The sequence below is a fragment of the Panthera tigris genome, chromosome B2 (assembly GCF_018350195.1).
Source record: "Panthera tigris isolate Pti1 chromosome B2, P.tigris_Pti1_mat1.1, whole genome shotgun sequence".
NCBI classification, from domain to species: Eukaryota; Metazoa; Chordata; class Mammalia; order Carnivora; family Felidae; genus Panthera; species Panthera tigris.
In genome coordinates, this window is record NC_056664.1 from 4,080,907 (window position 1) to 4,107,482 (window position 26,576).

General features: G+C 43.4%; 1 protein-coding gene and 1 long non-coding RNA gene across 2 annotated transcripts in view; one reads left to right on the forward strand and one right to left on the reverse strand.

Annotated features, from left to right (window-relative positions):
• LOC122238531 overlaps positions 1-26,576 on the reverse strand; it is a 70,172-nt gene that overhangs the window by 32,890 nt on the left and 10,706 nt on the right. The window contains exon 2 of the long non-coding RNA XR_006217456.1: positions 25,119-25,263. This is a non-coding gene — a long non-coding RNA (uncharacterized LOC122238531). The remainder of the gene's footprint in view (positions 1-25,118; positions 25,264-26,576) is intronic.
• SLC17A1 (solute carrier family 17 member 1) overlaps positions 547-26,576 on the forward strand; it is a 33,736-nt gene continuing 7,706 nt past the window's right edge. The window contains exons 1-10 of the mRNA XM_007074431.3: positions 547-589; positions 4,290-4,462; positions 9,588-9,821; positions 9,906-9,993; positions 10,346-10,432; positions 12,583-12,704; positions 12,824-12,985; positions 14,156-14,288; positions 14,379-14,526; positions 23,727-23,817. Of these exons, the coding sequence (XP_007074493.1) occupies positions 562-589; positions 4,290-4,462; positions 9,588-9,821; positions 9,906-9,993; positions 10,346-10,432; positions 12,583-12,704; positions 12,824-12,985; positions 14,156-14,288; positions 14,379-14,526; positions 23,727-23,817 (1,266 nt within the window). The 5' untranslated portion in view covers positions 547-561. The remainder of the gene's footprint in view (positions 590-4,289; positions 4,463-9,587; positions 9,822-9,905; positions 9,994-10,345; positions 10,433-12,582; positions 12,705-12,823; positions 12,986-14,155; positions 14,289-14,378; positions 14,527-23,726; positions 23,818-26,576) is intronic.

A 26,576-nucleotide genomic window follows, 5' to 3' on the forward strand; every position in this document is an offset into this window, starting at 1 on the left:
ATTTCTCTTCCAGCTCTATTAAGCTAGAAGAAAAAATAATTTATTTTACCTTTACTTACTCTTTTTCGGACGTTCTTTTTTGGTACATTCGAGTTTCTGCCCTTTAGCAATCTCTCCCTGCCTGAAAACCATCTTTAATTTTTTGTTCTACAAATGCAATCATAAAACGTCTTTTAACATTCCTTGCAGGGTAGGTCTACCATCAGCGAATTCCCTCAGTTTTTGCTCGGTTGGTTCACTTTTGAGGGACATTTTCACGGGACATAGAATCATGGGTTAGCAGGGTTTTTATTCTTTTTAAAAATAGTTTCCGGGGGGTTATATATTTTTAATCAACCCACGAAGCGTCCAAGTGCAGCGTCAGAGGAAACACGTGATTGAGGTGAGTGGCTGCGGGTGTATGCAGCGTTTCCCTGTGATGCGTGTTTTAAATCAGAAGGCAGTACTGGGTGGTGTTTAGTCAGTTCTTCCCTGTTACGCTGGCACCAAAGTGTTTTGCTCTTGCAGTGGAGACCAAACCCGGCAGCAAGAAAAGAAGAAAGCGGAATCCCATTCGTGCAGATGGATAACCAGTCCTCTCCTAGGAAAGGTAGAAATTATTGTCTCACTGGTTACGCTTTCTCCTTCTTACATGACATCACAGATTCTGGGTGAGCATGTTTTTCCATGAAAACACATAAAGGGCCTTAGGAATGTCCGGGAAAAGAGGTGAAAACCTTCGTCCTGCTATAAGTTTTCCATTAGGAAGACCCTAGGGCCACCTGGGTGGCTCAGTCGATTAAGCATCTGACTCTTCATTTCGGCTTGGGTCATGATCTCACGGGTTCGTGAGTTTGAGCCCCGTGTCAGGCTCTGAGCACTCACAGGGCGGGGCCTGCTTGGGATTCTCTCTCCCTCTCTCTCTGCCTCTCTCTCTCTTTCAAAATAAATGAAAAACTTAAAAAAAAAAAAAAAGAAAAACCCTAAATAAAAACAATTCGTATTATTTCAATTCTTACACACTCGTCCACTTAATCACGTGGTGGAGGGTACCAGAAAGAGGTCAACTACTTTTGCCCTGTCTCAAGGAGAAAGACACGGATGGAAGCGAAGACAGGATGAATGGTCCTGAGTCACCGCATCCTTGGACGTCAACACGTGGATATTTACTGAAAACTTTATTCTGAGTCGGGCAGGGAAAGGACGAGAAGAAAGTAGCACCATGGTCTTAGAATTGCGTGCGTGTCCTAGGGAACAGAATCCCAGAAGAGTGGGGGGTGGGGGGCAAGGAATAATTTATGTAAAGATGAGGGGTCTGTTACATCTCACATTTCTTCTTGTATTATTTTTGCTTTTTTGTGATTTTGGTCATTTTTCTATTGTCCGCTTTATCGATACTCAAATTTACATAAGAGTGTATAAAACGCATAAACATAAAAGCACATAAACCACATAAGCTCACACACATCTATCATTGATTCTGCCCTTCTGCTTAACGTTTCCTTCCTGTCAGGCTCTTGCGGTGTGTTCCTCACGTTCTTCCTGGAGTAAGTGGATAAACTGAAGTAGGCCCCCCAACGATCGTGACACGAACCCTCCTCTGCACATGAGGCCTGCTCCCCCTGGCTCTCTGGAAGCTTTTTTCTCTCCTCCAGGAATTTTTTTCCCCCAGTGTTCCTATTAGTTTTCCAGGTCCATTCGTTTTCCTTTTGATTTTCTTTAAAAATGTTTTTTAATGTTTATTTTTGAGAGAGAGAGACAGACAGACAGAATGCGATTAGGGGAGGGGCAGAGAGAGAGAGAGAGAGAGAGAGAGAGAGAGGGAGACACAGACTCCGTTGTAGGCTCCAGGCTCCGAGCCGTCAGCACTGAGCCTGACGCGGGGCTTGAACTTAGGAACCGTGAGATCATGACCTGAGCCGAAGTCGGACGCTTAACCTGAGACTGAGCCACCCAGGCGCCCCTTTCCTTTTGATTTTAAAGATGAGGTTTAGAAAGCTTTGGAGCAAGCCATTCTCAGGGTGTGTGCATCCATGTGCGGCTGGAGACATTTTTCTGATGGCCCCTGGACAGTCAGTTTTAGGCTACAAGCCATAGGAAGGACTGGCTGATGACTGAATGGTTTTCTTCCCTCTGCTGAGCTCCAGGGCCTGTCTGCACAGGGCGAAAGTTTCAGCAGTGCCCCTGGCAAGGCTGTGTGTCGGTGTGTTCACCCTTCACTGAGCCAGGAGGTGTCCGGCATCTGAGTATCTGAGAAGAAGGTCTCTTACCAGACCCCTCCCATTGCCTGGGGATTGGTATTTGACTCCTGTTGTCCCCGAACCCTGGGAGGCAAAACAGAAACAAAAACAAACAAAAGACACTGAGATCAAATGCTTTCAGAGAAAAAAATCTGCCTTCAAAGATCAGTTTATGCCTTGAGGAGTCGGTCTTCACAGAACCCTCGGCCTGAGTATTTCATTTTTCCTGGCAGATCATCCACACTTTTAAGGACATATTTTATTTTAAATATATTTCGCCTACTATTTTTATCTGTTTACAAAGGGAGAGCCGTGCAGAAAACGAATTTTCCAGGCATTACTGCCTTTTTTTTTTCTTTTTCCACTTAGCAGCAAATCCAACATTTGTTTAGCTGAACTTCAAAACACTTCAGAATCAGCAATGCCCTTTTACCCTCTCTCCCCCTTCTGGAACTGGGAGAGCCATAGCAAGCGTCCAGGGTGCCGCAGCATGTGTGGCCGGAGTACTGGGGACACGTAACTTGTCTCCCCCTTCGTAAGTCCGCAGATACAGAAATACCGTGCCCTAGCGGGGGTTATTTCTAGGAACCTCCTTCACATGGGTTTAAGATCATTTCGATGAGGTCTGTGACTTTGAGCTAATGAGATCTGGAGGAGGCAATGGACGTGGGCTGATATTGTATGATAAGCTGAGACTTTTAAGGAACCGTGGAAGGGGGTGAATGTGTTTTGCGTGGGGGATGAACATGAACTTTGAAGGACCAGAGGGTGGACCGTGGTGGCTAGCCGCCTAAGACTACCCCTAAGATTCTGGCCCCCGGTGTGTGTGCACCTCCCGCAAGTTATTTAAGCAAACACTAAGCTAGGTGCCACCTGAAGGGATTTAGCAGATTTAAACATGGTCCCAAATGAGCTGATCTTAAAATAGGGAAATCATCCAGGAAATCACCCAGCCCTTCGACTTGGGTCTAGAGGTCAGACACCAAGCAGCTAGGGAGAGTCCAAGTGTGAGAGGGTTCAACATTAAGCCAGATTCTTTCGGGCTGGTTTCAGAGCTGCAGGAAGCCACGTGACAAGTCACAGGAACAGCCGCTTGGAACTGTAAGCATCTCCCAGCCGACAGCCAGCAGGGAGACGGCCACCTCAGTACCGTATCCACAGACAACTGAATCCTTACCATAACCTGAGCGAGAATGGAAATAGATCCTTGCTTAGAACCTTCAGCTGAGAACTTAGCCTGGCTGATCCCTTGATTTTAGCCTTTGAGATCATGAGCAGAAAACTTAAGTGTACTATGCTAACTCTATGCTAAAACTTCTCAACTGCAGAACTGTCTTAACAAATGGGTGTCGTTTTAGGCCATTAGGTTTGCAGACTTTTTTTTACACAGCAAGAGAAAACACACTTAGGAAAGCACATCCACAACAGAGCCTTCGACAAGCGTTGTCTGAAATGTACAAACATCAGAGCTACTCCGTGTAAATCAGGAACCATGGTATGAAAACCAGGGATGCTAAGTGCGGCCAACAATTCACCGGCGGTTCTGATCCAAGGAGAACAGGAAATTAAAGACACGAGGATCGCCAAAGAACCAACGAAATCATCACTATTTGCGTATTCCCCACGTAGAAAACCTACCCCAAACAGCAGATGTATTTTTAGAAACAACAGTGACTTTTGGCTAGCTGGCTGGATACAGTATTGACCTTTAAAAGCCTAATTCATTTCTTTTTAAACAAAATTTTTTAAATGTTTATTCATTTTTGAGAGGCCGAGAGGCAGAGCATGAGGGGGGGAGGGGCAGAGAGAGGCGGGGGACACAGCATCGCGAGCAGGCTCCAGGCTCTGAGCTGTCAGCACAGAGCCCAAGGTGAGGCTCGAACCCACGGACTGCGAGATTACCTATATACAGTATGTATATACTATATAAGTATATATTATATATAAAATATAAAATGTATAGTAAATAATATTAGAATGGCTCCAAGTTTCCGAGTGCCCTTCCTAAAGTCACTGTCTGTTTTTACCTCAGCTGTGTTAACAATGGACACTTTCTGTTTTACTTCTTAGTTCCAAGTGTTTGCTCCTTCCGCTACGGATTGTCTCTCCTCTTGCACGTCTGTAACAGTATCATAATGTCACAGCGCATGTGTCTGAGCCTCACAATGGTGGTCATGGTGAACAGCTCGGACCCACACGGTGTGCCCAACGCCTCCACAGAGGACAGCCTGGATGTCATGAAGGTATATGAAAAATACTGGCTGTAGTCCTAAATTGCAAATCTTGTCTTTCTAATTAGGTGGCGTAGAGATTGCATGTTATCATAATTGATGGGACACTAATAATCAGAAGAAGAAGTCTAAGGCTTCAACCACCTTGCTAATAATGACCTAACTAAACATGTCCCATGATTACAGCATTCCTCGATATTTGTGAAGGGCTTTGTTGTGTGAATCCTTCCCTGTGAAGAAGGATAAAAACCAAGCATTAGGGTGTCTAGAATTGAGATGTTTGGCCAAGCAAAACAGAAAGAAAGAAAGAAAGAAAGAAAGAAAGAAAGAAAGAAAGAAAGAAAGAAAGAAAGAAAGAAAGAAAAGAGAGAGTGGCAAAAGTAACATTTGGTTTTTTTTAATGTTTTTATTATTTATTAATTTTTTTCAATATATGATATTATTTATTAATTTTGAGAGAGAGGGAGAGAGTACACCTGAGTGGGAGAGGGGTTAGAGAGAAAGAATCCCAAGAAGTAATACTTGACAAACTCATGGCGGAGAACTTTCCAAAGTTACTGGCAGGCACCGAATCACAAGTCCAAGAAGCTCAGAGAACACCAAACAGGATAAATACCAAAAAGGCAAATAATTAACAACAAGAAAACCCGACTGGACATATTTAAGTTGCAGAAAACCAGGACACAGAGAACATCCTGAATGAAGCCAGAGAGAAAAGTATCTTACTGACAGAAGAACAAGGAGACGAATTTAGAAGACTTATCAGAAACCATTCAAACAAGAAGAGAAGGGGAAAACATCTTTGCAGTGTTGAAAGAAAAAGAATCTGCCAAAATGGAATTCTATATCCAATGAAATTACCCCCAAAGTGAAAGAATGAAGACTATTTCAGGCAAATAAAAACTGAGGTAATTTATTGCCAACAGGCCGGCCATACAAGAAATGTTAAAAAAAAAAAAAAAAAGTAGGTTTTAATCCAACCATATCAATAATCATTTTAAATATGAATGGCCCATACATATCAGTTAAAAGACAGAAATGATCAGATATGGATAAGAAATAAGGTCATTAGACATGGAATCTACAAGAAACGCTTCTTAAATACAAAGACTCAGATAGATTAAAAGTAAAGGGATAAAGAAAATGTGATGCAGCCACGAAAACACTAATCAAAAGAAAACCTAAGTAGCCATATTAATTTCAGACAAAGCAGAATTTATAGCAAGGAAGATTATCAGAGATAAAGGGGTATTACCTAATGATAAAGGAGTCAAGTCTCCAAAAGATACAATAATCCTGAACATGCATGTCCCTAACAACAGAGCAGCAAAATACAGAAGGTGAAAACTGTTAGAACTGAAAGGAGAAAGAGACAAATATAAAATTGGTAACTGTTTTCTATTTGTTACATCTCTTCTCTGTTTCCTTTTTTTGAATTCTCTTTTTTGCCTTCTCTGGGTTTAATTATTTAAGTGATTCAGTTTTATTTCTTCTTTTCATGTATCATTTAGACTTTAAAAAACACCTGTTTTATTTCATTTTTTATTTATTTATTTTGAGCGAGAGCGAGCAGGGGAGGGCCAGAGACAGAGGAAGAGAGAGAATCCCAAGCAGGCTCTAGAATGTCAGTGAGAGCCTGACACGGGGCTCAAACTCTTGAACTGTGTGTGAGGTCATGACCTGAGTCAAAATGAAGAGTCAGATGCTTAACCAACTGAGCCACCCAGGCAACCCCCAAAAGACACCTGATTTAGTAGTTGCCCCAGCATTTACAACATACATTTTTTAATCATCTAAATCCACCATCAAATCGGGGTGTCTGGGTGGCTCCATCGGTTAAGCGTCTGACTTCAGCTCAGGTCACGATCTCACAGTCTGGGAGTTCGAGCCCCGCGTCGGGCTCCGTGCCGACAGCTCAGAGCCTAGAGCCTGCTTTGGATTCTGTGTCTGCCCCCTCTCTCTGCCCCCTGCCCCCGCTCATGCTCTGTCTCTCTCTGTCTCTCAGTAATAAATAAATGTTAAAAAAAAATTTAAACCCACCGGCAAATAATACCAAACTGCTTCATGTGCATTGCAGGTACTTTATAACACATTATTCCTAATTTTGCTCTCCCGTCTCTTGGGAAAGTGCTGTTATTCATTTCAGTATCCACATTATAAATACATGATTACATTACTGCTTTAAACAAGTAGTTATCTTTTAGAATAATTCAAAGTGAAATATTCTTTTTATTTATTTACTTTTAGAGAGAGAGAGAGAGAGAGAGGCAGAGGGAGAGAGAGAGAATTCTAAGCAGGCTCCACACTCAGCACAGAGCCCGATGCAGGGCGGGACTCAATCCCACAACCCCGGGATCATGACCTGAGCCAAAATGAGGAGTCGGGACCCTCAACTGACTGAGCCACGCAGGGACCTCCAAAATAAAACATTTTATCCCTTCATTTATTCTTTTCGGATGCACTTCCTTTTTTAATACAGATCCATGTTCCTGAGCGATTTCATTTCCTTCTGCAGAAAGAACTTCTATTAAAACTTCTTTTGTGGGTAATGCTTTCGTTTTTCTACCTAAGAAATCTTTGCATAGCCCGAGGCAAAAAAACACTCTTCTTGCTATGTCTTCTTCTAGAAGTTGTATAATTTCAGGCTTTACATTTAAACATATGATTCATTTAGACTTAATTTTTATGTATGGTGGGTTGAAGATTCTTTTTTTACATACAGATATACAATTGTTCTACCACCATTTGTGAATTGTCTTTGGATGTTTGTTGAAAAGTCAGTATTTGTAGGACGAATACCACTTACTTGATTTTAAGGCTTGTCATAAAGTTATAGTAATCAAAACAGTGTGGTATAGCTCACAAAAAACAGTCAATGAAATAAAATAGAGAGTTCAGAAACCAACTCACACAGATATAAACTCCTGATTTTTTTCCTGATCCACAAAAGAAAATACATAAAATTGGACTCCATTCCATTCCATTCCAAAGAGCTGTTGAGAGAATAAAGAGACCTGAGACAGAGACAAATGTTTGCAAATCCTGTCTAATAAAGGAATTCTATCAAAACTCGATAAAAATGAAACAAAAGCCCAATAAAAAAATGGGGAAAATGTAAACAGTCTTTTCGCCAAGGAAGATACAGGGAAGGATGGCAAATACTCACAAAAAGATGTCCCACATCATCAGTCATTAGGGACAAGCAAATTAAATCCATAAAGGTTTATGACTACACACCGAAGCCTCTGACATCGCTGGGGAGGACGTAAAATGGTACAATCACTTCAGTGACCTGCTGTATGATCCCCCCATTCCATGCCAGGTATTTACTGAAGAGAAATGAACACACATGTCCGTACAGAGACTTGTACGTAAATGCTCACAGTCACTTTATTTGTAACAGCCCCAAACTGGAAACAATAAAAAGGTTCAACAGATGAATGAATGCACACACTATAGTACAGTCCTAAAACAGGGTACTGCTTAGCACTAATCATAAATGAATGCTAAAAATAAATGGATGAAACTCAAAATAAGTATGGCGAATTTACAGAAAACCTCCAGAAAATAAAAACGATGACGTAGTGACAGGCAGAGATCATCAGTGGTGGGAGAACAGCAGGAAAGAGGAATTACAAAAAGAAGTAAGGAAACTTTTGGAGGTGAGGAACACGTACATTTCCTTGACTGTGGTGACGGTTTTGTGAGCGTGCACGTAATTACACGTGTCAAGTTGTACATTTTATGTCAAAGATTAAGTATGCAGTTTATTGCATCGTTTGTCCCTCAGAAATCTGTTAAAATCTTTTTATCCAATTTTTCCTTGAATGATATCCTGAAACATTTGTAGTATTCCATTGCTTTGGTTTAAATATTGAGAACCCCATATTCTAGAGAAATGGGTATTCGCAGGGACCACACACGTAAAAAAAGAGCCTCTTTAGGGGCGCCTGGGTGGCGCAGTCGGTTGAGCGTCCGACTTCAGCCAGGTCACGATCTCGCGGTCCGTGAGTTCGAGCCCCGCGTCAGGCTCTGGGCTGATGGCTCGGAGCCTGGAGCCTGTTTCCGATTCTGTGTCTCCCTCTCTCTCTGACCCTCCCCCGTTCATGCTCTGTTTCTCTCTGTCCCAAAAAAAAAAAAAAAAAAAAAAAGAGCCTCTTTAGAAGATCCAGGGAAACTGATGTCCTTCACATCGGAGTCACACAAAAGGAATTCTCTTCGCGGCCATACAAAGGAACCAGATGGAAGAGAGAGAGAGAGAGAGAGAGAGAGAGAGGGAGGGAGAGAGAGAGAGAGAGAGAGAGAGAGAGAGAAAATACAGCATGTATTTTCCAAACACATCCGAAAGATGAAAACTCACCAGAAAATTGTTTCCACGGAGCAGATCTGAGTTGTAACCTGAAATTACAAAATGCAGCTAAAAACTAGGGAGGCAATTATATTTACGGGCAACAGTAGACACAGGAGCTCAGAGCAGAGGTGGCCCGGTGACAGGAGGCTGTGCTCAGGCAGTAGAGCGTGGAATACAAGTGAGTTGACAGATCTCAGGGGAGGATTTTGGAAACACGAGACAGAACATTTTAGAAAAGGAGAGAACCAAGCACCAAAAGAGAATTGGCCCTCTTCCTTCACTGTCTCATCCAATGATTTTCACGGTTCGGCCTGATACCTTCTCTTCACGTTTTGATCGATCACTGTTTCTGTCTCTGGGAGTAGTACGTATGTGGGGAAATGTCTGTCTGGGGAACGAGGGTAACTTAACGGAGTCGTCGGAGGAAGACAGAAGGCAACAGGCAATTAATGATGGCGGCAAGTGTAGTATTCCACAGAAGACTTGACACGCAGAGTAGCAATGTTCCAGGAGTAAGTATTAAACGTCTACACCGTACTGGGGGTAGAGACGGTGCAAGGACTCACCATAGCCTTGAAGATACCGGTGTGAAATGTCAGCACCCACAGGAAATGATGTTATAAAGGAGCAGCAAAGGTCCCGTGATGGAGAATGAAGCAGAGGGGAGCTCCTTGACGCCAAGGAAGCCTGCAGACCAGGGTCCCCGCATCCCTGACTATCACAGTAACTCACCAGGATGCAGAGTGGCTCCATGCAACTCTCTCTCTCTCTCTTTTTTCCCCCCAGAGCCCCGTGTACAACTGGAGTCCTAAAACCCAGGGCATCATCTTCAGTTCCATCTTCTATGGCATACTCATCATCCAAATTCCTGTTGGATACTTGTCTGAAAAATACTCCATCAAGAAAATGATCGGCTCGGCACTATTCCTCAGCTCCCTGTTTAGCCTGATCCTGCCGATGGCCGCTGAAGGTGGAGAAGCTTGGATCATCGCATGTCGGGCGGCCCAGGGAGTTTCCCAGGTACTAAGATAACGCAACAAGTGAACAGGGCTGAAACTCACAGGAAGCATCAGAGATCAGATGTCCTAATCCTTCTGATTTCAGGGGTCAGCATTAATAGCTCAGCACGCAATATGGGTCAAGTGGGCTCCACCCTTGGAACGAGGCCGACTCACCTCCCTGAGTCTATCAGGTAACGACCTAGGGCCTCGAAGGTGTGAGTGTCACTGCTCCCTCACTGTGCCGTGTTCTTCCCAGAGCTGTAAAAGACGTGTGTTTTGAACTGTCCGGGGCTTTGGGAACCATCTGTTCCGGCAGCCCCCCCTTAAAGATGCGGAAACTGTCTAGAAAGGAGAGGCTTCTTTATCTCAAACAACAGAAAAAGGGAGGGGGGGGGAAAGCAAATATTTTATTCGTTTCTTCTGCCCAGTGTTTTCCTCTACAAATGTATTTCACCGGAAATCGTTCATTGCTACCCTGACGCTACATTATCTCTAGGTTCAGATGTCTGCTCCTTAGGGGCGCTCTTTGTGCTTTCTGATTAGGGGTTCTGCTGGGGCCCTTCATTGTTCTGCTTGTGACTGGATTCATCTGCCAATCCCTGGGCTGGCCCGTGGTCTTCTATATTTTTGGTGAGTCTCTTTCTGTAAAATCCCAGTCATTATTCAGAACTGAAAAAATTAAAAAAAAAACCAACCTGACTATAACGTAATAATTTATAGAAAGTTAATGGCTTTAAAAATCATGAATCTCATGGAGGGTAAGAGGTCAGCCTTCATTAATTTCCTCCTGCCCTGGTACTGGTTCCGTGCAGTTTTACGCTTCCAGTCCTCTCTTCCGGGGAGCCGCCACTCTCTGTGTCCACCTGTCCGTCTCTCCAATTTGGGGGAGCCACAGCTTGCCCTATGACCTCAACTCTCTGCGGGATCGAAGACGACTTGTTGATTTTTAGTCTGCTAAACACTTTTCTGGTCACGAGGATGGGAAGGATGACTCTTCCAAGTTCCTTACGTGCCGGATCAGAAAGCAGAAGTCTCTCTCCAGGCCATTCTGAAGTTAGCGGGGTCAACACTGGACGAGAAGACATATTATATTCCAGTGTAGTACAAATCAGTAGCTTTATTTGCGACTTTTAAATGTTCCTGTGTCTTGCCCCGGGCCTCACAAATGTTAGAGCTGGCCAAGCCTCCATGCCCACAAATCAAGTGGAGGTTCTTCGGTCCTGAACCTGAACTCTCAATCACATCCAACAATACCGGGGGCAGCGGCGGGGGGGAGGGTCTGCCTGACCCCCTGACCAGACTTCATGCTTCTGGCCATTCCTGCTCAGTCTTCTGCAGACTTTTCCTCTTCTCCTTGCCACGAACTCCTGGCTTTCTTCAAAGCTCTGCCCCAGGCTCCTCCTCTAGGACCGTATTCCCTCCCTAAAAACATGATTCATGCTAAGTGTCGGTGACCGCTTACTAACCACGCGTCTCGGAGCGAGCAAGCTGACCTTTCTGCACATCAATATTCCCTGACAGTACCACAGGACTTTTCTGAGGGCTAAACTGTCACACAGAAATGTACGTATTGCCCATGTCTTAGGGGGCTTCTCTCCACTTACGTGTCACCTTGGATTAGGTCCTCAGGCCACGGAGTGAGGTGGGAGTTGTATGTTGTCAATATGCTTTAAAAAAATTTTTTTTTGTTAATGCTTATTTGTTTTTGAGAGAGACAGAGGCAGAGCGCGAGCAAGGCGGGGGCAGAGAGAGGGGGAGACACAGAATCGGAAGCAGGCTTCAGGCTCCGAGCCATCAGCACAGAGCCTGACGCAGGGCTCGAACTCCCGAACCGCGAGATCATGACCTGAGCCGAAGTCGGACGCTCAACCGACGGAGCCACCAGGACCCTCCCACCCCCCACCGCCTCGCCCCAGCCCTTGCTTCCTCTCCAGTCACACTGGCCTCATAACCTAGGGCTCTGGCACTCTCTGCTCCCTCTGCCTGGCCCCACATCCACATCCCAGCCTCCATGGAGCCTGACACTCCTCACCTCCTCCCCCGCAACTTCTCTCCACAGCTCTTACCACTGACATTTAACACCTTTTACCTACTTACTTTTCATGATCTCCTTCTCATCCACTAGAAAATAAACTCCACGAAGACAGAAATATCTGTCTGGTCTATCCACTGCCGTACCCCCAGCGCCTAGAATAGTGACTGGTACAGAATGAGCATTTCATCACTACTTTTCGAATGAATGAATGCATTTCTGGAAGATTCACTGACGAGCACTGCACCCCCTGTCCTAACAGGATTTCTAAAGGGTCATTAGTACAAAACACTCAAAAACGACAAATCCTTTGGCAAACTCATGGAGGACTTGTATAATCCCTGAGGCCAGGGCTGTATCTTAGGAGCATGGCCAAGACTGAAGCTCCCAAAGCTAGGTGATGGTCAAGCCCTTTGAGGTCTCGGCTGTGTCGTCTTCTCACGGTGGGACACGTTGGGGATCTAGAGATGAGGGTCTGTCTAGGAGCAGGGAGGTCCACTCTCATGAGTGGGGGGATACAGAGGCTCGAGGGCCAGAGGGCTTGCCGCCCTTTCCACAAAATTCATTCTGGAGGCAGAGGCAGCCTCGGATACAGAGAGGACTGCCCAAAATGCAAGCCTTGCTGTAAAGTCGCAAAGAAGAAAGAGGAGGTTCCGGTTCTCGGACCGATGACGAGACACGTCAAGGTGGGAAGGGCACTTACTACGGACAGAAGCAATTTCAATTCTAACCTGTTCTGCTTTGAGAGGTGCCTGTGGCTGTGGCGTGAGTCTTCTCTGGTTCCTTCTGTTCTATGACGACCCCAAGACCCACCCGTGTATAAGCGTCAGTGAGAAGAACTACATCTTGTCATCCCTCAACCAGCAGCAGGTAGGACACGGACGCTCCACGGTGGCAGCTCCCAGATTCTGTGCCCAAAGAAACCGCGTTCCAGCTTCTCCTAATGGGCTGACAGTCAACGTTTCGTTGTTGTTGCTGTTTTTTCCCAGAGCAGCTCAAGAACACGGTCTCTGCCGATCAAGGCTATGATTAAGTCTCTCCCACTCTGGGCCATTGTTTTCGGTTCTTTTGCTTTCCACTGGACAAACAACATCATGCTTTTCTACACCCCGACGTTTGTCGACTCCAACCTTCATGTGAATGTAAAAGAGGTAAGGACACCTTTCCTCTCCTTTTAACTTTATGAAACTTCTCACGACTCTAGTCCTAGCTCTTGGCCTCTCTACACTGTCTAGCTGATGCTCTGCACCTGGAGACTCACCGTTTCCACTTTTTCTGTCACCATTTCCCGGAACAAAAGGTGTAGGCACCGTGTCTGGCTTCCGCAAAACAGAGTCCTGTTCCCGTAGTGCCCTTCCCCGCCATTCACTGTATTATTGCCCTACCGCAGTACTCAAGGCTCAACACCATCGTTCCCTACAGGGACTCATCCTCCCCTCCACCGTGCCCAGTCACACCCATCCTATCTCTCGGAACAAGGCAATGAGTCCCGGGCTGAGAACCCATGACTCAGGTCTTGCTTTGAAACGACGGGCGCTCTCATTGCTTGCCTGACTTGGAGAATCACTGATGCCTGGAACCTTATGTCTGATGCCATGGTAACCAGAAAAGACTCCCATAGAAATGGAATGCCCAAAGTGGCATTCTGCAGTGAACCTCCAGGAACCCAGCCTAGGGGCCAACATGACAGTGAGGTCATTTAAGCTCTTTCTGATTCAATTTTGCCCTCCACGAGACCATGGAGGGGTTGAAAGAATTAATAGCAGCGATCCAGAGTAAGCACCAGATAAATGTTTGTAATTGTTGTCATCACTCTTTCTCCCCCGAGCCAGCTGTCCCCATTCCCAAGTGTAGTCTTCATCTCTGTTATCCAGAACTTTCAGTTCCTGTGACACTACCAATAGAAAACTAGACATACTGTGACAACCGTTTTTGATTTATTTATTTACTGGAGTGAGAGAGAGAGCGAGCGCGCGAGCAGGGAGAGGGGAGAGGGGAGAGGGGCAGAGGGAGAATGAGAACCCCAAGCAATCCACACTCAGCGCAGAACCCGGTGTGGGGCTCGACTGCACAACCCTGGGATCGTGACCTGAGCCAAAATTAAGGGTCGGACACTCATCTGACCAAGACACCCCGTGATAACTATGTCTGACCTCAAGGCTATTTTCCTCTTTCTTTTGGGTGGTGTGGCCCCAAGTCAGAATTCTGTGGTTGTATGTTGATGGTGTCTCCTATGGCAATATAGATGTTCAGTATTGAACTTCAGTGTAGGGATGGCTCTGGCTTCCGGACTCATCCTTGCGATGACATTTCTTTCTCAGAATGGGCTGCTGTCAGCCCTCCCCTATTTGTTTGCCTGGAGCTTTGGTATCCTGGCAGGTCACACTGCAGACTTCTTCCTGTCCAGGAATATTCTCCGCCTCAATACCATCCGGAAGCTCTTCAGCACACTAGGTAAGGAACAGCCAGGACATTCAAGCACTTTGAGTTACTTCACCCCATCTTCGGGACGCCCCTAATTGTGTTGTCTGGACGGCTCCCCAGGACTCTTCCTGCCTCCCTTCTTCGGTCTGTGCCTGATTCACCTGAGTTTCAGCTTCTCCAGCACCATCGTTTTCCTGATACTTACTGGTTCCACAGGAAGCTTTTGCATGGCCGGACTACTTATAAATGGCTTGGATATTGCTCCCAGGTATGGTGGTAAACATCTCTTTCTTGTATTCAAGCTCTCAAGGGCGCTTTAAGATTTCCACCGTGTTGTGAGTTCATGGCCGGCAGGCCAAAATGCTTCCCGAAGAAGCATCAGTATAGTTCAGAAATCTCCTCTAAGTGATAATTATGTGCCTAATGATATATTAATGTGTGCAACTCTTATGTGTATGAAGTGTAGCCCAGTGATTCAGAGCACAGGTTCTAAAGTCGGAAGGTTTGGTTTCGATAAAAGCGTGAACACGCTGCTCAAGCTACCTGCTTACCTTCTCTGTGCCTGCTTCACATCTACCAAACGGGGGTAATAAGAGAATGTTGACCTCATAGGGTTATTAGAGGATTAAATACGTTAACAGGTCAAATACACAGAAGAGCGCCGGGCACACAGCGAACACCGCGTAAAGGTTAGTTGCTCTGCTGTCGTCGTTAGTGTATGCATGTTTATATATCATGAATCTTCGTGACAACCCCCCAGTCAGTAAACATACTTATTTAACAACCAAGGAAACTGAGGGTCAGATACTTGTCCGTCTAAGACCTCATCACTGGTTTGGGATCTTACTTAGGATTTGAATCCAGATCCGTCTAGCAAGATCTGTTTGCTCTCTTTACTGTTCCACCTTTTAATTGAATTTAGTTTAACTTAAATTTTTTATTTAAAATTTTTTTTAATGTTTATGTATTTTTGAGAGAGAGAGAGAGAGAGAGATAGAGAGAGAGAGAGAGAAGCAGGCTCCAGGCTCCAAGCTGTCAGCACAGAGTCTGACATGGGGCCTGACCTCACAAACCGTGAGATCATGACCCGAGCCGAAGTCAGACACGTCACTGATTGAGCCACCCAGGGTCCCCGGTTCAGCCCTTGTTGAAGATACACTAAGTGTGACTGATGGCAGCAGTTCTGCCATTTGCACAGCTCCAGGGGGCGCTGTCTACATCGTACTTTGCGGGGCTAGTAGTCCCTGGGGAACTTAGATCCACTATGAACACGATACTCTGAAGTTTAGTAACGCAGGGGCCGTGGGGCTAGAGATGCAAAATCAACAAAAAATAATCCACTTGTCAACTCTTACAAAGAACCTCGTCCATCATATCTACACAAGGTGAGCGTCAGAGTGATGAGGACATGTATCCATTTGTTTCATTCAGTTCCAAGGCCCTCCTTAAAAATGCCCACAGGTGTTCTGATCACCTGGAGTTGTATAAAAACGTGTAAGGATTATTTGATATAGAAAGCACCATGTCAACTGAGCCTTATGCACTTTGAGGTCGAGGATGAGAAAGGAGGGGCGCCTGGGCGGCTCAGTCGGTCAAGCGTCCGATTTCGGCTCGGGTCATGATCTCACGGTTCATGGGTTCGAGCCCCACATCGGGGTCTGTGCTGACAGCTCAGAGCCTGGAGCCTGCTTCGGATTCTGTGTCTCCCTCTCTCTGCCCCTCTCCCACTTGTGCTCTCTCTCTCTCAAAAACAAATAAACATAAAAAATAAAAAAAAACGAAAAGAAGGAGAAAGGAAATTACAAATAGTAGCATTTCTTGAGTATTTTTCACGTGCCCATCAGGCCGCAGTGTGAATGAGATCATGTTGTCCACATGAGTGTGGGCGAGGAAACAAAAGAGCAGGGTAAGGAATTTATGTTAAGTCACACAGCGATAAGGACGGAGGGTGCATACCTACCTACGTCTGCTTCCAAAGTGGACCAGCTGTAGTCACTCCCTCAACAGTGCCAGTTGCTAGCATCTGCTCAGTAGGACCTGAAATGTCTCAACCAGCAGGGGCTGGGGTAACACAGCACTTGGCCTGAGTTGCACTGTCCCGATGGACCCAAACTCCAGGTCGGTCAGCTAATTTTGTAGAGTCGGGGAGAATAAATATCCTAATACACAAACTAGAAACAATTCTCAGTCTCTTAAGCTAGGTCGTCCTCGGTCTTTAGGGCATACGTGCATTATAGCTCAACCATATCAATGGGTAGGGCTTAATCGCCTTTTACTAATGGGATGGAGACCAAACTTACTTAAAGCAGAATGTTCCTAATCATACACTTCTCTTGCCTATTAGAGAGAGTTCTCTAAGCAGATACAGTTCCGAATTGTCCTCTCGGGGAAATTTGGTCTTTGTTAGAACTGAAGAGTAGTACAGGGATTATATAGGTTGGAGTAGAACAAAGGTGGTGGGGAAGAAAGTTCTGGAAGGAAGCAGAAACACACACATGTGGTTTTGTGAGAGTACTGTTTGGAAACTAGGATTGAGTGAGACAGAGAACCTAAGAATGTAGTGGCCGCTATTGCTTATGGTGGGTACCAAGAGTAGAAAAGCCCAGAGAATTAGAAAGATGTTCTGTGATGCGTTAAGAAGAAACTGTCATTGCCTTGACATTCTTAAAAGAAGGCTCCAAAAAAGATTTGAATTACTTTTAATTATTATTTTTCAAATAATTTTTTTAAATGTTTGTTTAGTTTTGAAAGACAGAGAGAGAGAGAGAGAGAGAGAGTAAGCAGGGGAAGGACAGAGAGAGAGGGAGCCACAGAATGCAAAGCAGGCTCCAAGCTTTGAGCTGTCAGCACAGAGCCCGACCGGGGGCTCGAACTCACGAACTGTGAGATCATGACCTGGGCCGAAGTCCAACGCTTAACTGACCGAGCCACCCAGGAGCCCCCACTTTTAATTATTTTTGACTGGATGGATTGTGCACCCCCTGCGTGTGGGTCTCAACTGTAGTTCAGTATTGGAATATTATTTGGGCTCTACTAAATCATAGTACGCCAAAATATAAAACGGATAAAATTGAAAGTCTACCTCAGTGGCTATTTAAATTTCCAAAATGCTTTTTACCCCAGACTGTTGCAGCTGGGGAATGAGCAAATTTAGAGCAGACGGTTGTCCAGAAGATTATCCTGCGTTACAGCAACCTCCAGCTTGTTTTCATTCCTCATCTCAAAAAGCTACTGTTTGAGGACTGAATGGCACGAGGATTAGAGCATCACACGTTCTCCCCTTGCCACTCTCAGATCAAAAGAACCGTCCGCTCCATCGTATGGATAGGTCATGGTTTTCAGAGGAATTGTCAAGGCATTCAGGATCTTGACACCGAAGATTCTGTTTATTTCTTCAACTATGGAATGAAATCACCTCTCTTAGTACAAATAGGTCACATCCTTTCCCCGGTAACAACATGCTAAAGACTTCTGAATCTGGGAGGAGAACGCAGTCGTCAAAGATGGCCTAGTTACCGAAGAGATAACAGGACAAATATAAAGAAAACCGCTCCTACACTTGTCAGAGTAAGATTACCAAAACCAGAAAGGTGGGGAGGGAGAAACAGAGATCTCTTAAAAACAGCCAAGTGCAAAAGCCACGTTGCTTTCAAAGAAGAAATAATAAGACTGAACAGGAACGATGAAAGCTAGAAACGAATCTCAAATAGGTAAAAAAAATAATTAAATAAACTAAAATCACGGTTAACTAGAAATCTATCTTCAGCAACAATTCCTTCAAGAATTAAGGCAATATAAAAATATTTTCAGGCAAATTATGAGAATTCACCAGCAACAGACACCCAATGAAAACTTATTAAATGGGAATTCTTTGGACAGAAGAAAAATAATCACAGATGAAGCATAGAAATATGGAATGAAGAAAGAGAGAGAGAGAGGAAAAAATAAAATAAATCTAATAATTATTGAATTCACAAAAGACAATACCATTCGGGTATAAAAATATGTAAATTAAAATGCACCACAATGAACAGCACAAAAGATAAAAAGGCACAAATGAATATGTGAATACGTGTTCTAAGATGTTTTAATTAATGGGAATTTGCAAGACTATTCATTTATATTAGACTAAAATAAGTCAAGAATATGTATTTTAATCTCTAGGGTAACTACTGAAGAAAATAATGATGTAAAGAAAATATTTTTAAAAAACAATGAAAAAGAAGTAAAGAGTAAAGTTTAAAAAGAAACATAAAATTGGTGGGATAAAGAATGATGATCATTTTAAGTCAAATGTATCAAAAAAACCATAAAATATAAAAGGACTATATGTTCCAAATTAACTTAATCTGGATTAAAATAAAAACAAAAACCAAATATAATAGGTTAAAAGCAAAATCAAGGAAAACAGATCAGCCAAAGTAGACTTTAAGTCAAGATGCATCACTAGAAATAAGAATTTTTAATGATTATTTCAATTCACTAGAAGATATAAGTTTCTAAGTTTCTATGCACCCAACATTGTACAGCTGCAAAGCAAAATTTGAGAAAACTGTTCAACTTCCACACAGGATTGAGCAGCTGTGGATGACTGACATTCCAGGTGGGAAACCTTTGAAAAGGCCAAATAAAGTACCAAAAGTAGGGACGCCTGTCTTGATCTTGGGGTTGTAGGTTCAAGCCCCATATAGGGTGTAGAGATTACTTGAAAAAAAAAGTCTTTAAAAGACATACCAAAAACAGTCATTAAAAGACATCAGGCTGCAGCAGAGGCCAATAAGACCAAAAACACAAGAGGACAGCACCTCTGAGGTGAGCGGACAGTTCCTGCCACTTTTTTCTTGGGGTCATGTGCCAATTGTAAAATGGCTAATAATCCAGGTTTGGACCTGGGAGGAGGCTGCTTCTCTGAATAGAGAGATTAGCCAAGCTTCCAGGTGCACGGGCTGGAGCGACAACATTGGAAATTAAGAGAATTTGAGCATAAAGTCACTTTCTCTCCTTGAGATATTTGTTGAATTCTGAAGTTCGACCGGGCAAGTGGCAGAATTTCCTATACTATCTGTACAAAGGAGACAAGATCTACCAAAGCCTGGAGGGCCCCGGCCAAATATACTGAACTCTCCATGTAACAACACGGAGTGCAATACCTAGGGGGGTTCTAGAGGTAAACTGACTCTTGCCAACAGTGGAACCCAGCCTCATCTTAGTTCATTCCCTAATTAGATTAGTGATCTATTCCCTCCTCTCCAAATCTAGTACAGAGAACAGTGAATCTTTTCTTGAAAAGTATGACATATTCTTGGAGTCCCTACAGCTCTTATTCACAATGTCCAGCATTTAATAACAAATTACTAGGCATGACAAGGGATAGGGCCATGTGATCAGTAACCATAAATGCATCAGAAATAGTCCTACCACTGATAGAGATATTAAAGTTATCAGGTGAGAAGAACTTTGCAATAGCTGTGATGAATATACCAAGAAACCAGGGGGGAAAGCTGAAGAAAAGAGATGAAAATATAAAGAATTTGACCAGCAATGGAATCTATACAAACAATCAAATGGAAGTTTGAGAGCTGAAGAATAAAATGTCTGCAATTAAAATCTTAATAGGGTTTTTTTTTAATTTTTTATTGGTTTTTTTTATTATTTCTAGGAGGCAGAGAGAGGCAGAGAGCAAGCAGGGAAGGGGCAGAGAGAGGGAGACACAGAATCGGAAGCAGGCTCCAGGCTCTGAGCTCTCAGGACAGAGCCCGATGTGGGGCTTGAACTCACAGACTGCGAGATCATGACCTGAACTGTAGTTGGCCGCCCAACAGACTGAGCTACCCAGGCGCCCCAATAGATAGGTTTAATGACAAATTAGCCACAAAGAGAAGACAGGATTGGTATATAGGAAGGTGTATCATAGGAAATATCCAAACTGAAATATACAGGAAAAAAAAAAAGTGAATAAACGGAAATGTGGAATGAAGTAAAAAGGCTAACAAATCTGTACTTGAGTCTCAGAAGGAAAGGAGAAATAAAATGGGACATAAGCCATATTTTATGAGAAAACAGCCCCAAATAATATTAAAGTAATGAAAGATGGTAAACCACACATGCACAAAGCTCTGTGAATTTCAACCATGTGACATGTAAATTATAATATACACATTAAGAATGCCAAAAACCAAAGACAAAGAAAAAAAATCTTAAAAGGAACTAGAGAGAAAAGGCATGTTACTTTCAAGTAGCACAATATTAAGCCTGACCTCTGGTTTCAACAGAAACCATGAAATCCAGAGGTAATGAGATGAGCTCTATAAAGTGCTAAAAGAAATAAATGTCAGCCTAGAATTTTATACCTAGTGAAAACACTCTTCGAAAGTCAAAGCAAAATAAAAATGTTTTCAGACAGAGAAATTGTCACCAGTGGACGTTCACTAAAAGAGATACTGAAAGAAAATTTTCAGGTAAAGAGAAATTATCCCTATTGAAACCTGATTGTGCTAGGACGACTCAGGAGCGATAAGGGGGTAAATATGTGTGTAATTATAGAGACCACTGATTTGCAAAACAGTAGAGAATACCTTGTGAGTTGAAACGCACATCAAACCAAACTGCATTAAGGAATTAAAATACAGGATGCAACAATGCAAAGAGGGAGATGCACAGAAATGTTAAAATATTAAAATCTTAAAAACGTTCTAAGCTTCTGGTGTTGTAGAGAAAAGAGTAAAAGTATAATTCATACTAAAGTGAAAAGGACATGCTATAATATCTTCAGTGCTTGAAAACAACAGTGAAATACTGTCATAGACGGAAAAAATAAAACCGATGAATCTAGAAGAAAGAAAAAGTGGAATGTGAAAGCAGAGGTCAAAAAGAAAATAGTGAACAGATAAAGACAGTCATAAGTATATCAGTTATTGTATTAGACCAATATGGATGAAATATTCCAAGTGAGTATCAAGACTGTCCAGCTCAATGATAAAGGACACTGTAGCCTGCTACAAATAAAACATGCAATAAACATGAGGACATAGCACAGATGCAATTAAAGGCTATAGAGAGGTATCCCACGCAAATATTAACCAAAAGAAGATTGAAACAACTATGCTAGTATCGGAAAAAGTGGAACACTACTAGAAATAAAGTGTTCACAATGGTGAAGAGAAAAATATCAGAATTATACCTCTGAATCCAAGAATACAGCCTTAATTTATATTCAGTACGAACGGAGAGGACTCAAAGAGCTAGACAAACGTACCACGGAGGGAGAAATTTTCATAACCTCTTTGAACAGCTTGTACAAAATATGAGGGAGACACGAAGTTAGTAAGGACATGGACGACTAGAATGACAAGAACAAAATGTGACGGGCTTGACCTAATTGACGAATATGGAACACGACACTGTGCTCAACGAGGAGAGGATCCCAATTATTTTCAGTTGCCTACAAAACAGTTACTGAAACTGACAATATGCCGGATCATAAAGCAAGCTGCAATTAATTTAAAACGATTGAAATCATTCAGAAGAGTAACACCTTGGACTGAGAGTAACTTGTCCTGTGAGTGTTCTGCAGGACAAGCAAACTTTTCTAATAAATTTTAACTTGATAAACGAGCGACGTCTTGCAATACGAGTTGTACATGAGGCCAAATGTCACCTGATCACAACTGAGCCAACGGTTCTTGAAATTCACTCTGATATACACGTGCTTTCGATTACAAGGATGTTTCCGGAATGAATTATGCTCACATACCAAGGTTTTACTGTATATTCTTAGATCACAGTGAATTAAGGTTGCCATCAAAAGTAAATGACAAATAACCTATTGCTTTCAAATTAATGTCTTAAAGAAGAAATCACAGTTGGAATTAGAAAATACTTTCACTCAATTATAATGAAATAGGACATTTCAAAGTATGTGGGATGGTTTTAAAATCATGCCCAGAGAGACATGTATAGCTTTAAACATATACATCGAAAGACAGTTAAGTCTTCAAATCAATAATCATGTTTTGATCTCAAGTAGCCAGGAAAAAAGGAGCAAATTTAACCCTCCCCCCAAATTATGAAGATTAGGGGGAAAAAGTCATAACATAAAATCGACAATGTCACAGGTTGGTTCTTTGGGAATTAATAAAATTAATAAAATAACGAAGCTGATTAAGAAAAATAAAGAGAAAAACGGTCAAATGAGTAACATCAGTGTGCATTATGGTAAGTCACAGCATATAAAAAGGAAATAATATTATGGACAACTTCATGTCAGTAAATCTGACAATTAGATGACACTGAAAAGTTCTTCAACACACACACACACACACAGTCATAAAATATAATTTTTAATATCGTTATGGGGAGAGGGGCTCATGAAGGCAAATGTGACAAAGGCCCACAAAAGTTCTCAGTGGCCCAATTCCCACAAAGACCTTAGGGGTCCTACCGCTAAAATGAAAAAGGGAACTCTACCTTCCGGGGACAGTTGGAGGTCTCTGCCCCGATCTGCACCTGTGGCTGCTCACGATCATAAATGTTCTTCTTTACACATTAGGACACACCCTCTAGCTCCCCCGAAAAAGCAAATCAAATTTGCACCCAGTGACTGCCTATAGCTGCTTGCAGGGACTCTGGGTCCCTAGGTGATGCCTCTCTTAAGACACAGAAACTAACAGACCAACTACACACAGCCTCCCACATGTGAAGGCAGAGGAGGAATAAAATAGACCCAGGGACACAAAATCAAATGGACAGAACAAAACAAACAGAAAACCCTCACTCTCAGAAAAAGGAAGAACACACAGAACCTCTAATGGTGAAAGCTGTTAGGCAGGAAAGGCAAAGACTCCCCATCCTGGAGAGAACTCATTTCTCGGTAAGACACTGATTCCGCTCTCTGAAAGGCACTTCCTTGTGCTCTGTGGCTTGATGGATTTGAGCCCTAGTGTATTGATCATTCTCTGTGGCTTCCCTGATTTTGTAGTTCACTTGCTGCAGAGCTGGGTCTGGGTACCCAGGACTGGCCAAGCACTATTGTTTGGAAACTAGCTTCTGCCCTCCTTGTCTGAGGACTGGAGCAGTCGCTGGGGCCAGGATCTGGGACTGTGGCAACAGGCCAGGTGAATAGAGTCCTTCCATTCTGTATTAACCCTAAACCGGTTTCTATTACCAATAAACATCACTTTCCGAATTTCTCAACTGTATTTACAGATTTCCTAATCCTGCTGGCTGTCACTCTACTATGGTCTCATTTTCTCAATCTCTTAAAAAGCCAACTTTTCTGACTTTGTGCTGTAACCGGAAAGTTAATTATATCGGCATACTTTTTTGACATTTTAATGGAATTTGAGGAGGAGGAATGAAAAATTCAAGAAATAAACAGTTAGCTCTCTTAAACCTCATTTCATTAGGCTGGCTTTTCCTGTAGTGTTTATACGACTTTACGTCTGTGTTTTGTCGTTCTTTTTTGCACAGTTATTACGGATTTCTTAAGGGAGTTACAAATGTAATTGGAATGATAGGAGGACTAATTTCTTCCATTCTGTGTGGAATGATCCTGAATGAGGTAAGGAGCATTCAGACATGGGCGGTTACCTTTCTCATATTAATTGTACAGAAAGAAGGTAATGTATATACAAACAATTGTAGAGGTGACATCTGCCAGAGGTGAGTAATGAGATATTCTGTCACATCAAACCTGGTGAGATCAGGCATCCCTCCAAACCTACAGATAATACAATTTCTTTCTCACTGGATGTCAATTAGTTGTGCTGGGAACATTTTCGTCGTTGGTCAGGGGGACAGAATTGGACCTCTGTGATTTAAAAAAAAAAAAATATTTGAGAGAGAGAGAGCACACACAAGTGGGGAGGGGCAGAGAGAGAGGGAGACCCAGAATCCAAAGCCGGCTCCAGGCTCTGAGCTCTCAATGCAGAGCTGGATGCGGGGCTCAAACCCACAAGACCTTGAGATCATGAGCTGAGCCAAAGTCTGACTCTTAACCGACTGAGCCAGCCACGTGTCCAGGACCTCTGTGATTTTTAATAATGGGTGTGTGGCCTGATCAAAACAGGAATTTGGCTGGGTGAATGGTGATATAAGTAACAAGATACAGTTTTGCTAGAAAAGGAATTGAAAATCAGGAGCAAATTAGAATGAAAGACCAGAAGAAACACTTCTAGAAAGGCTGACTTGTGTTTCTACAAGTGTTGTGGGCAGGGTTACCTGAAACCCTTCTCTTAAGAACACTAAAATGCCCTATCAAGCTTAAACAATCATTCTACGTGCCGACCTGATCTTGAAAAAGACGCAAGAGAAATTTTCAGAGATCGAACACGAAGGAAGAGCTTGATCCTAGGGACATAAACGCCCGCTGAAGCCACGGGCCGCCCTGGGTGACCTTCCTCTTCAGCTGTGATGGACAAACCAGGAACAAGAGATAACATCCCAAAATCACTCAAAAAAAAAAAAAAAAAAAGTTGGGACAGACATGCCGGCATAAAACTGTAATCACAAAGGACTGCCCCTTCACACCGCTAGCCCCGTGAAGGTCATATACAAACTTGGTGTCTTTGGGGGAAAGCCCATGAGCTGTGGTGTAGCAGGATCCAGGCAATTCCTCTACGTGGTCCTGATGACCCGGGCCAAGGAGAGATGGTCTGCATCTGCCATGGCCAGATTTCCCAAAGAGGGGAGCCCTCCACCATCACGCTCCACGTACGTAAGGTATCGGGAAGGCAGGAGAAATCACTATATGCGTGGAAACTCCCTGATGACAGAGTGGCCTCCGTGGAAAGGCAGAGCTCCAGGAGCCCAGGCTGCCCCCCGCCCCAGCACAGAGCCCACTCGGTCTGTTTTTGGGTTTACCTCGCTCAGACGTGCTGAGTGCACCTCCAAAAGCTTGTCAGGTGAGCTGACTTCTCCGCTGGTTTCCGAAGGCTCAGAGGAAACGTGGCTCCAGAGACAGCCAAAGCTGTCTCCGTCCAGTGGGGGAACTGGTCTGTCTCAGCCCCTGCTCGGAGGGAGAGGAAAAACAGAATAAAGACCTTCTGAATACCTGAATCAATACACCAATTTTCACAAGGTCTGGGGGCCCAGATTCAAACTCGACTGGTTTCAAGTGCCATAAGCCAAGAATTGAAATTTCGAGGAGGCCACAGATGCCTGGTAGAAACTAGTGAAATTTCTCCGGAGAAACTCACCCTAAACTCATACTCCAGGATTTTCTCGTGCAGGGAAGTTTAGGGAATGTGATTTCACAATCAACCAAAAATCACCAGACACGTGAAGAAACAAGGGGTCATGTGAGAGAATAAAAAAAACTTGGAATATATCTTTAAAGGTATTTGAAATCTATGTATATATTTAAAAAATGTTTTTAAATGTTTATTTTCGAAAGAGAGAGAGAGAGAGCACGAGCAGGGGAGGGGCAGAGAGAGAGGCAGGCACAGAACCCGAAGCAGGCTCCAGGCTCTGAGCTGTCAGCACAGAGCCCGACTCGAGGCTCGAACTCACAAACCGCGAGATCATGACCTGAGCTGAAGTCGGACGCTTGACCCAGGCGCCCCTATGTATGTATTTAAAGAAGCAAAAGAGAGGATCGAAAATATAAATAAGAAGCATAGCATCCGACAAAGAACCAAATCTAACCTTTGGTAACCAAAAATATAAAAAATGAAACAAAAAATTTCGGATTAAATGCAGCTAACAATAACAAGAGAATTGGTGAGGCTTCTGATTCCAGTAATGAGAGAGTAATTTGGGCCAATTCTGTTAGTAAAGGCAACTTAAAAGGCCGGAAGCTCCATCGTGCCGTATCCTGTGGTAGCACGGCCATCCAACAGCCGTCATAAATCCTTCCTTTCTGGAAGCCAGATTGGGAGACAGACAGCAGCAGCTGGTTTATGGAGGTGAGGCGGGCATCCCGAGGGCTACCTCTCGCTGTGCACTTGGACGCCCTCTGATCGGGTCCTGAAGTGATCGAACGAGTGCTCGGCCTTGATTAATGTGTTCTGTGTGGGCTAAGGTGAGTCAATCAGATCTGTGGTGACCAGAAGGGCAGAGCAGGAGGTTAATTATTGCAGCCACAATAATTTTTCTGGTTGAGCAACACAATTGACACACTTGGCCTAACTGATACGTACAGAGTAATGCCCCACTCAACAACCACAGAATCCTCATTCCTTTCAAGGTGTCCCGGAACGTTAACAAAATCTGACCACATACTGTGCCATTATGTAAATCCTAGCAATTGTAAACAGGACTGTGATTACACAAAATGTGTCCTCCAATCACAGTTCATTTATGACAGAAATGAAAGAGAAA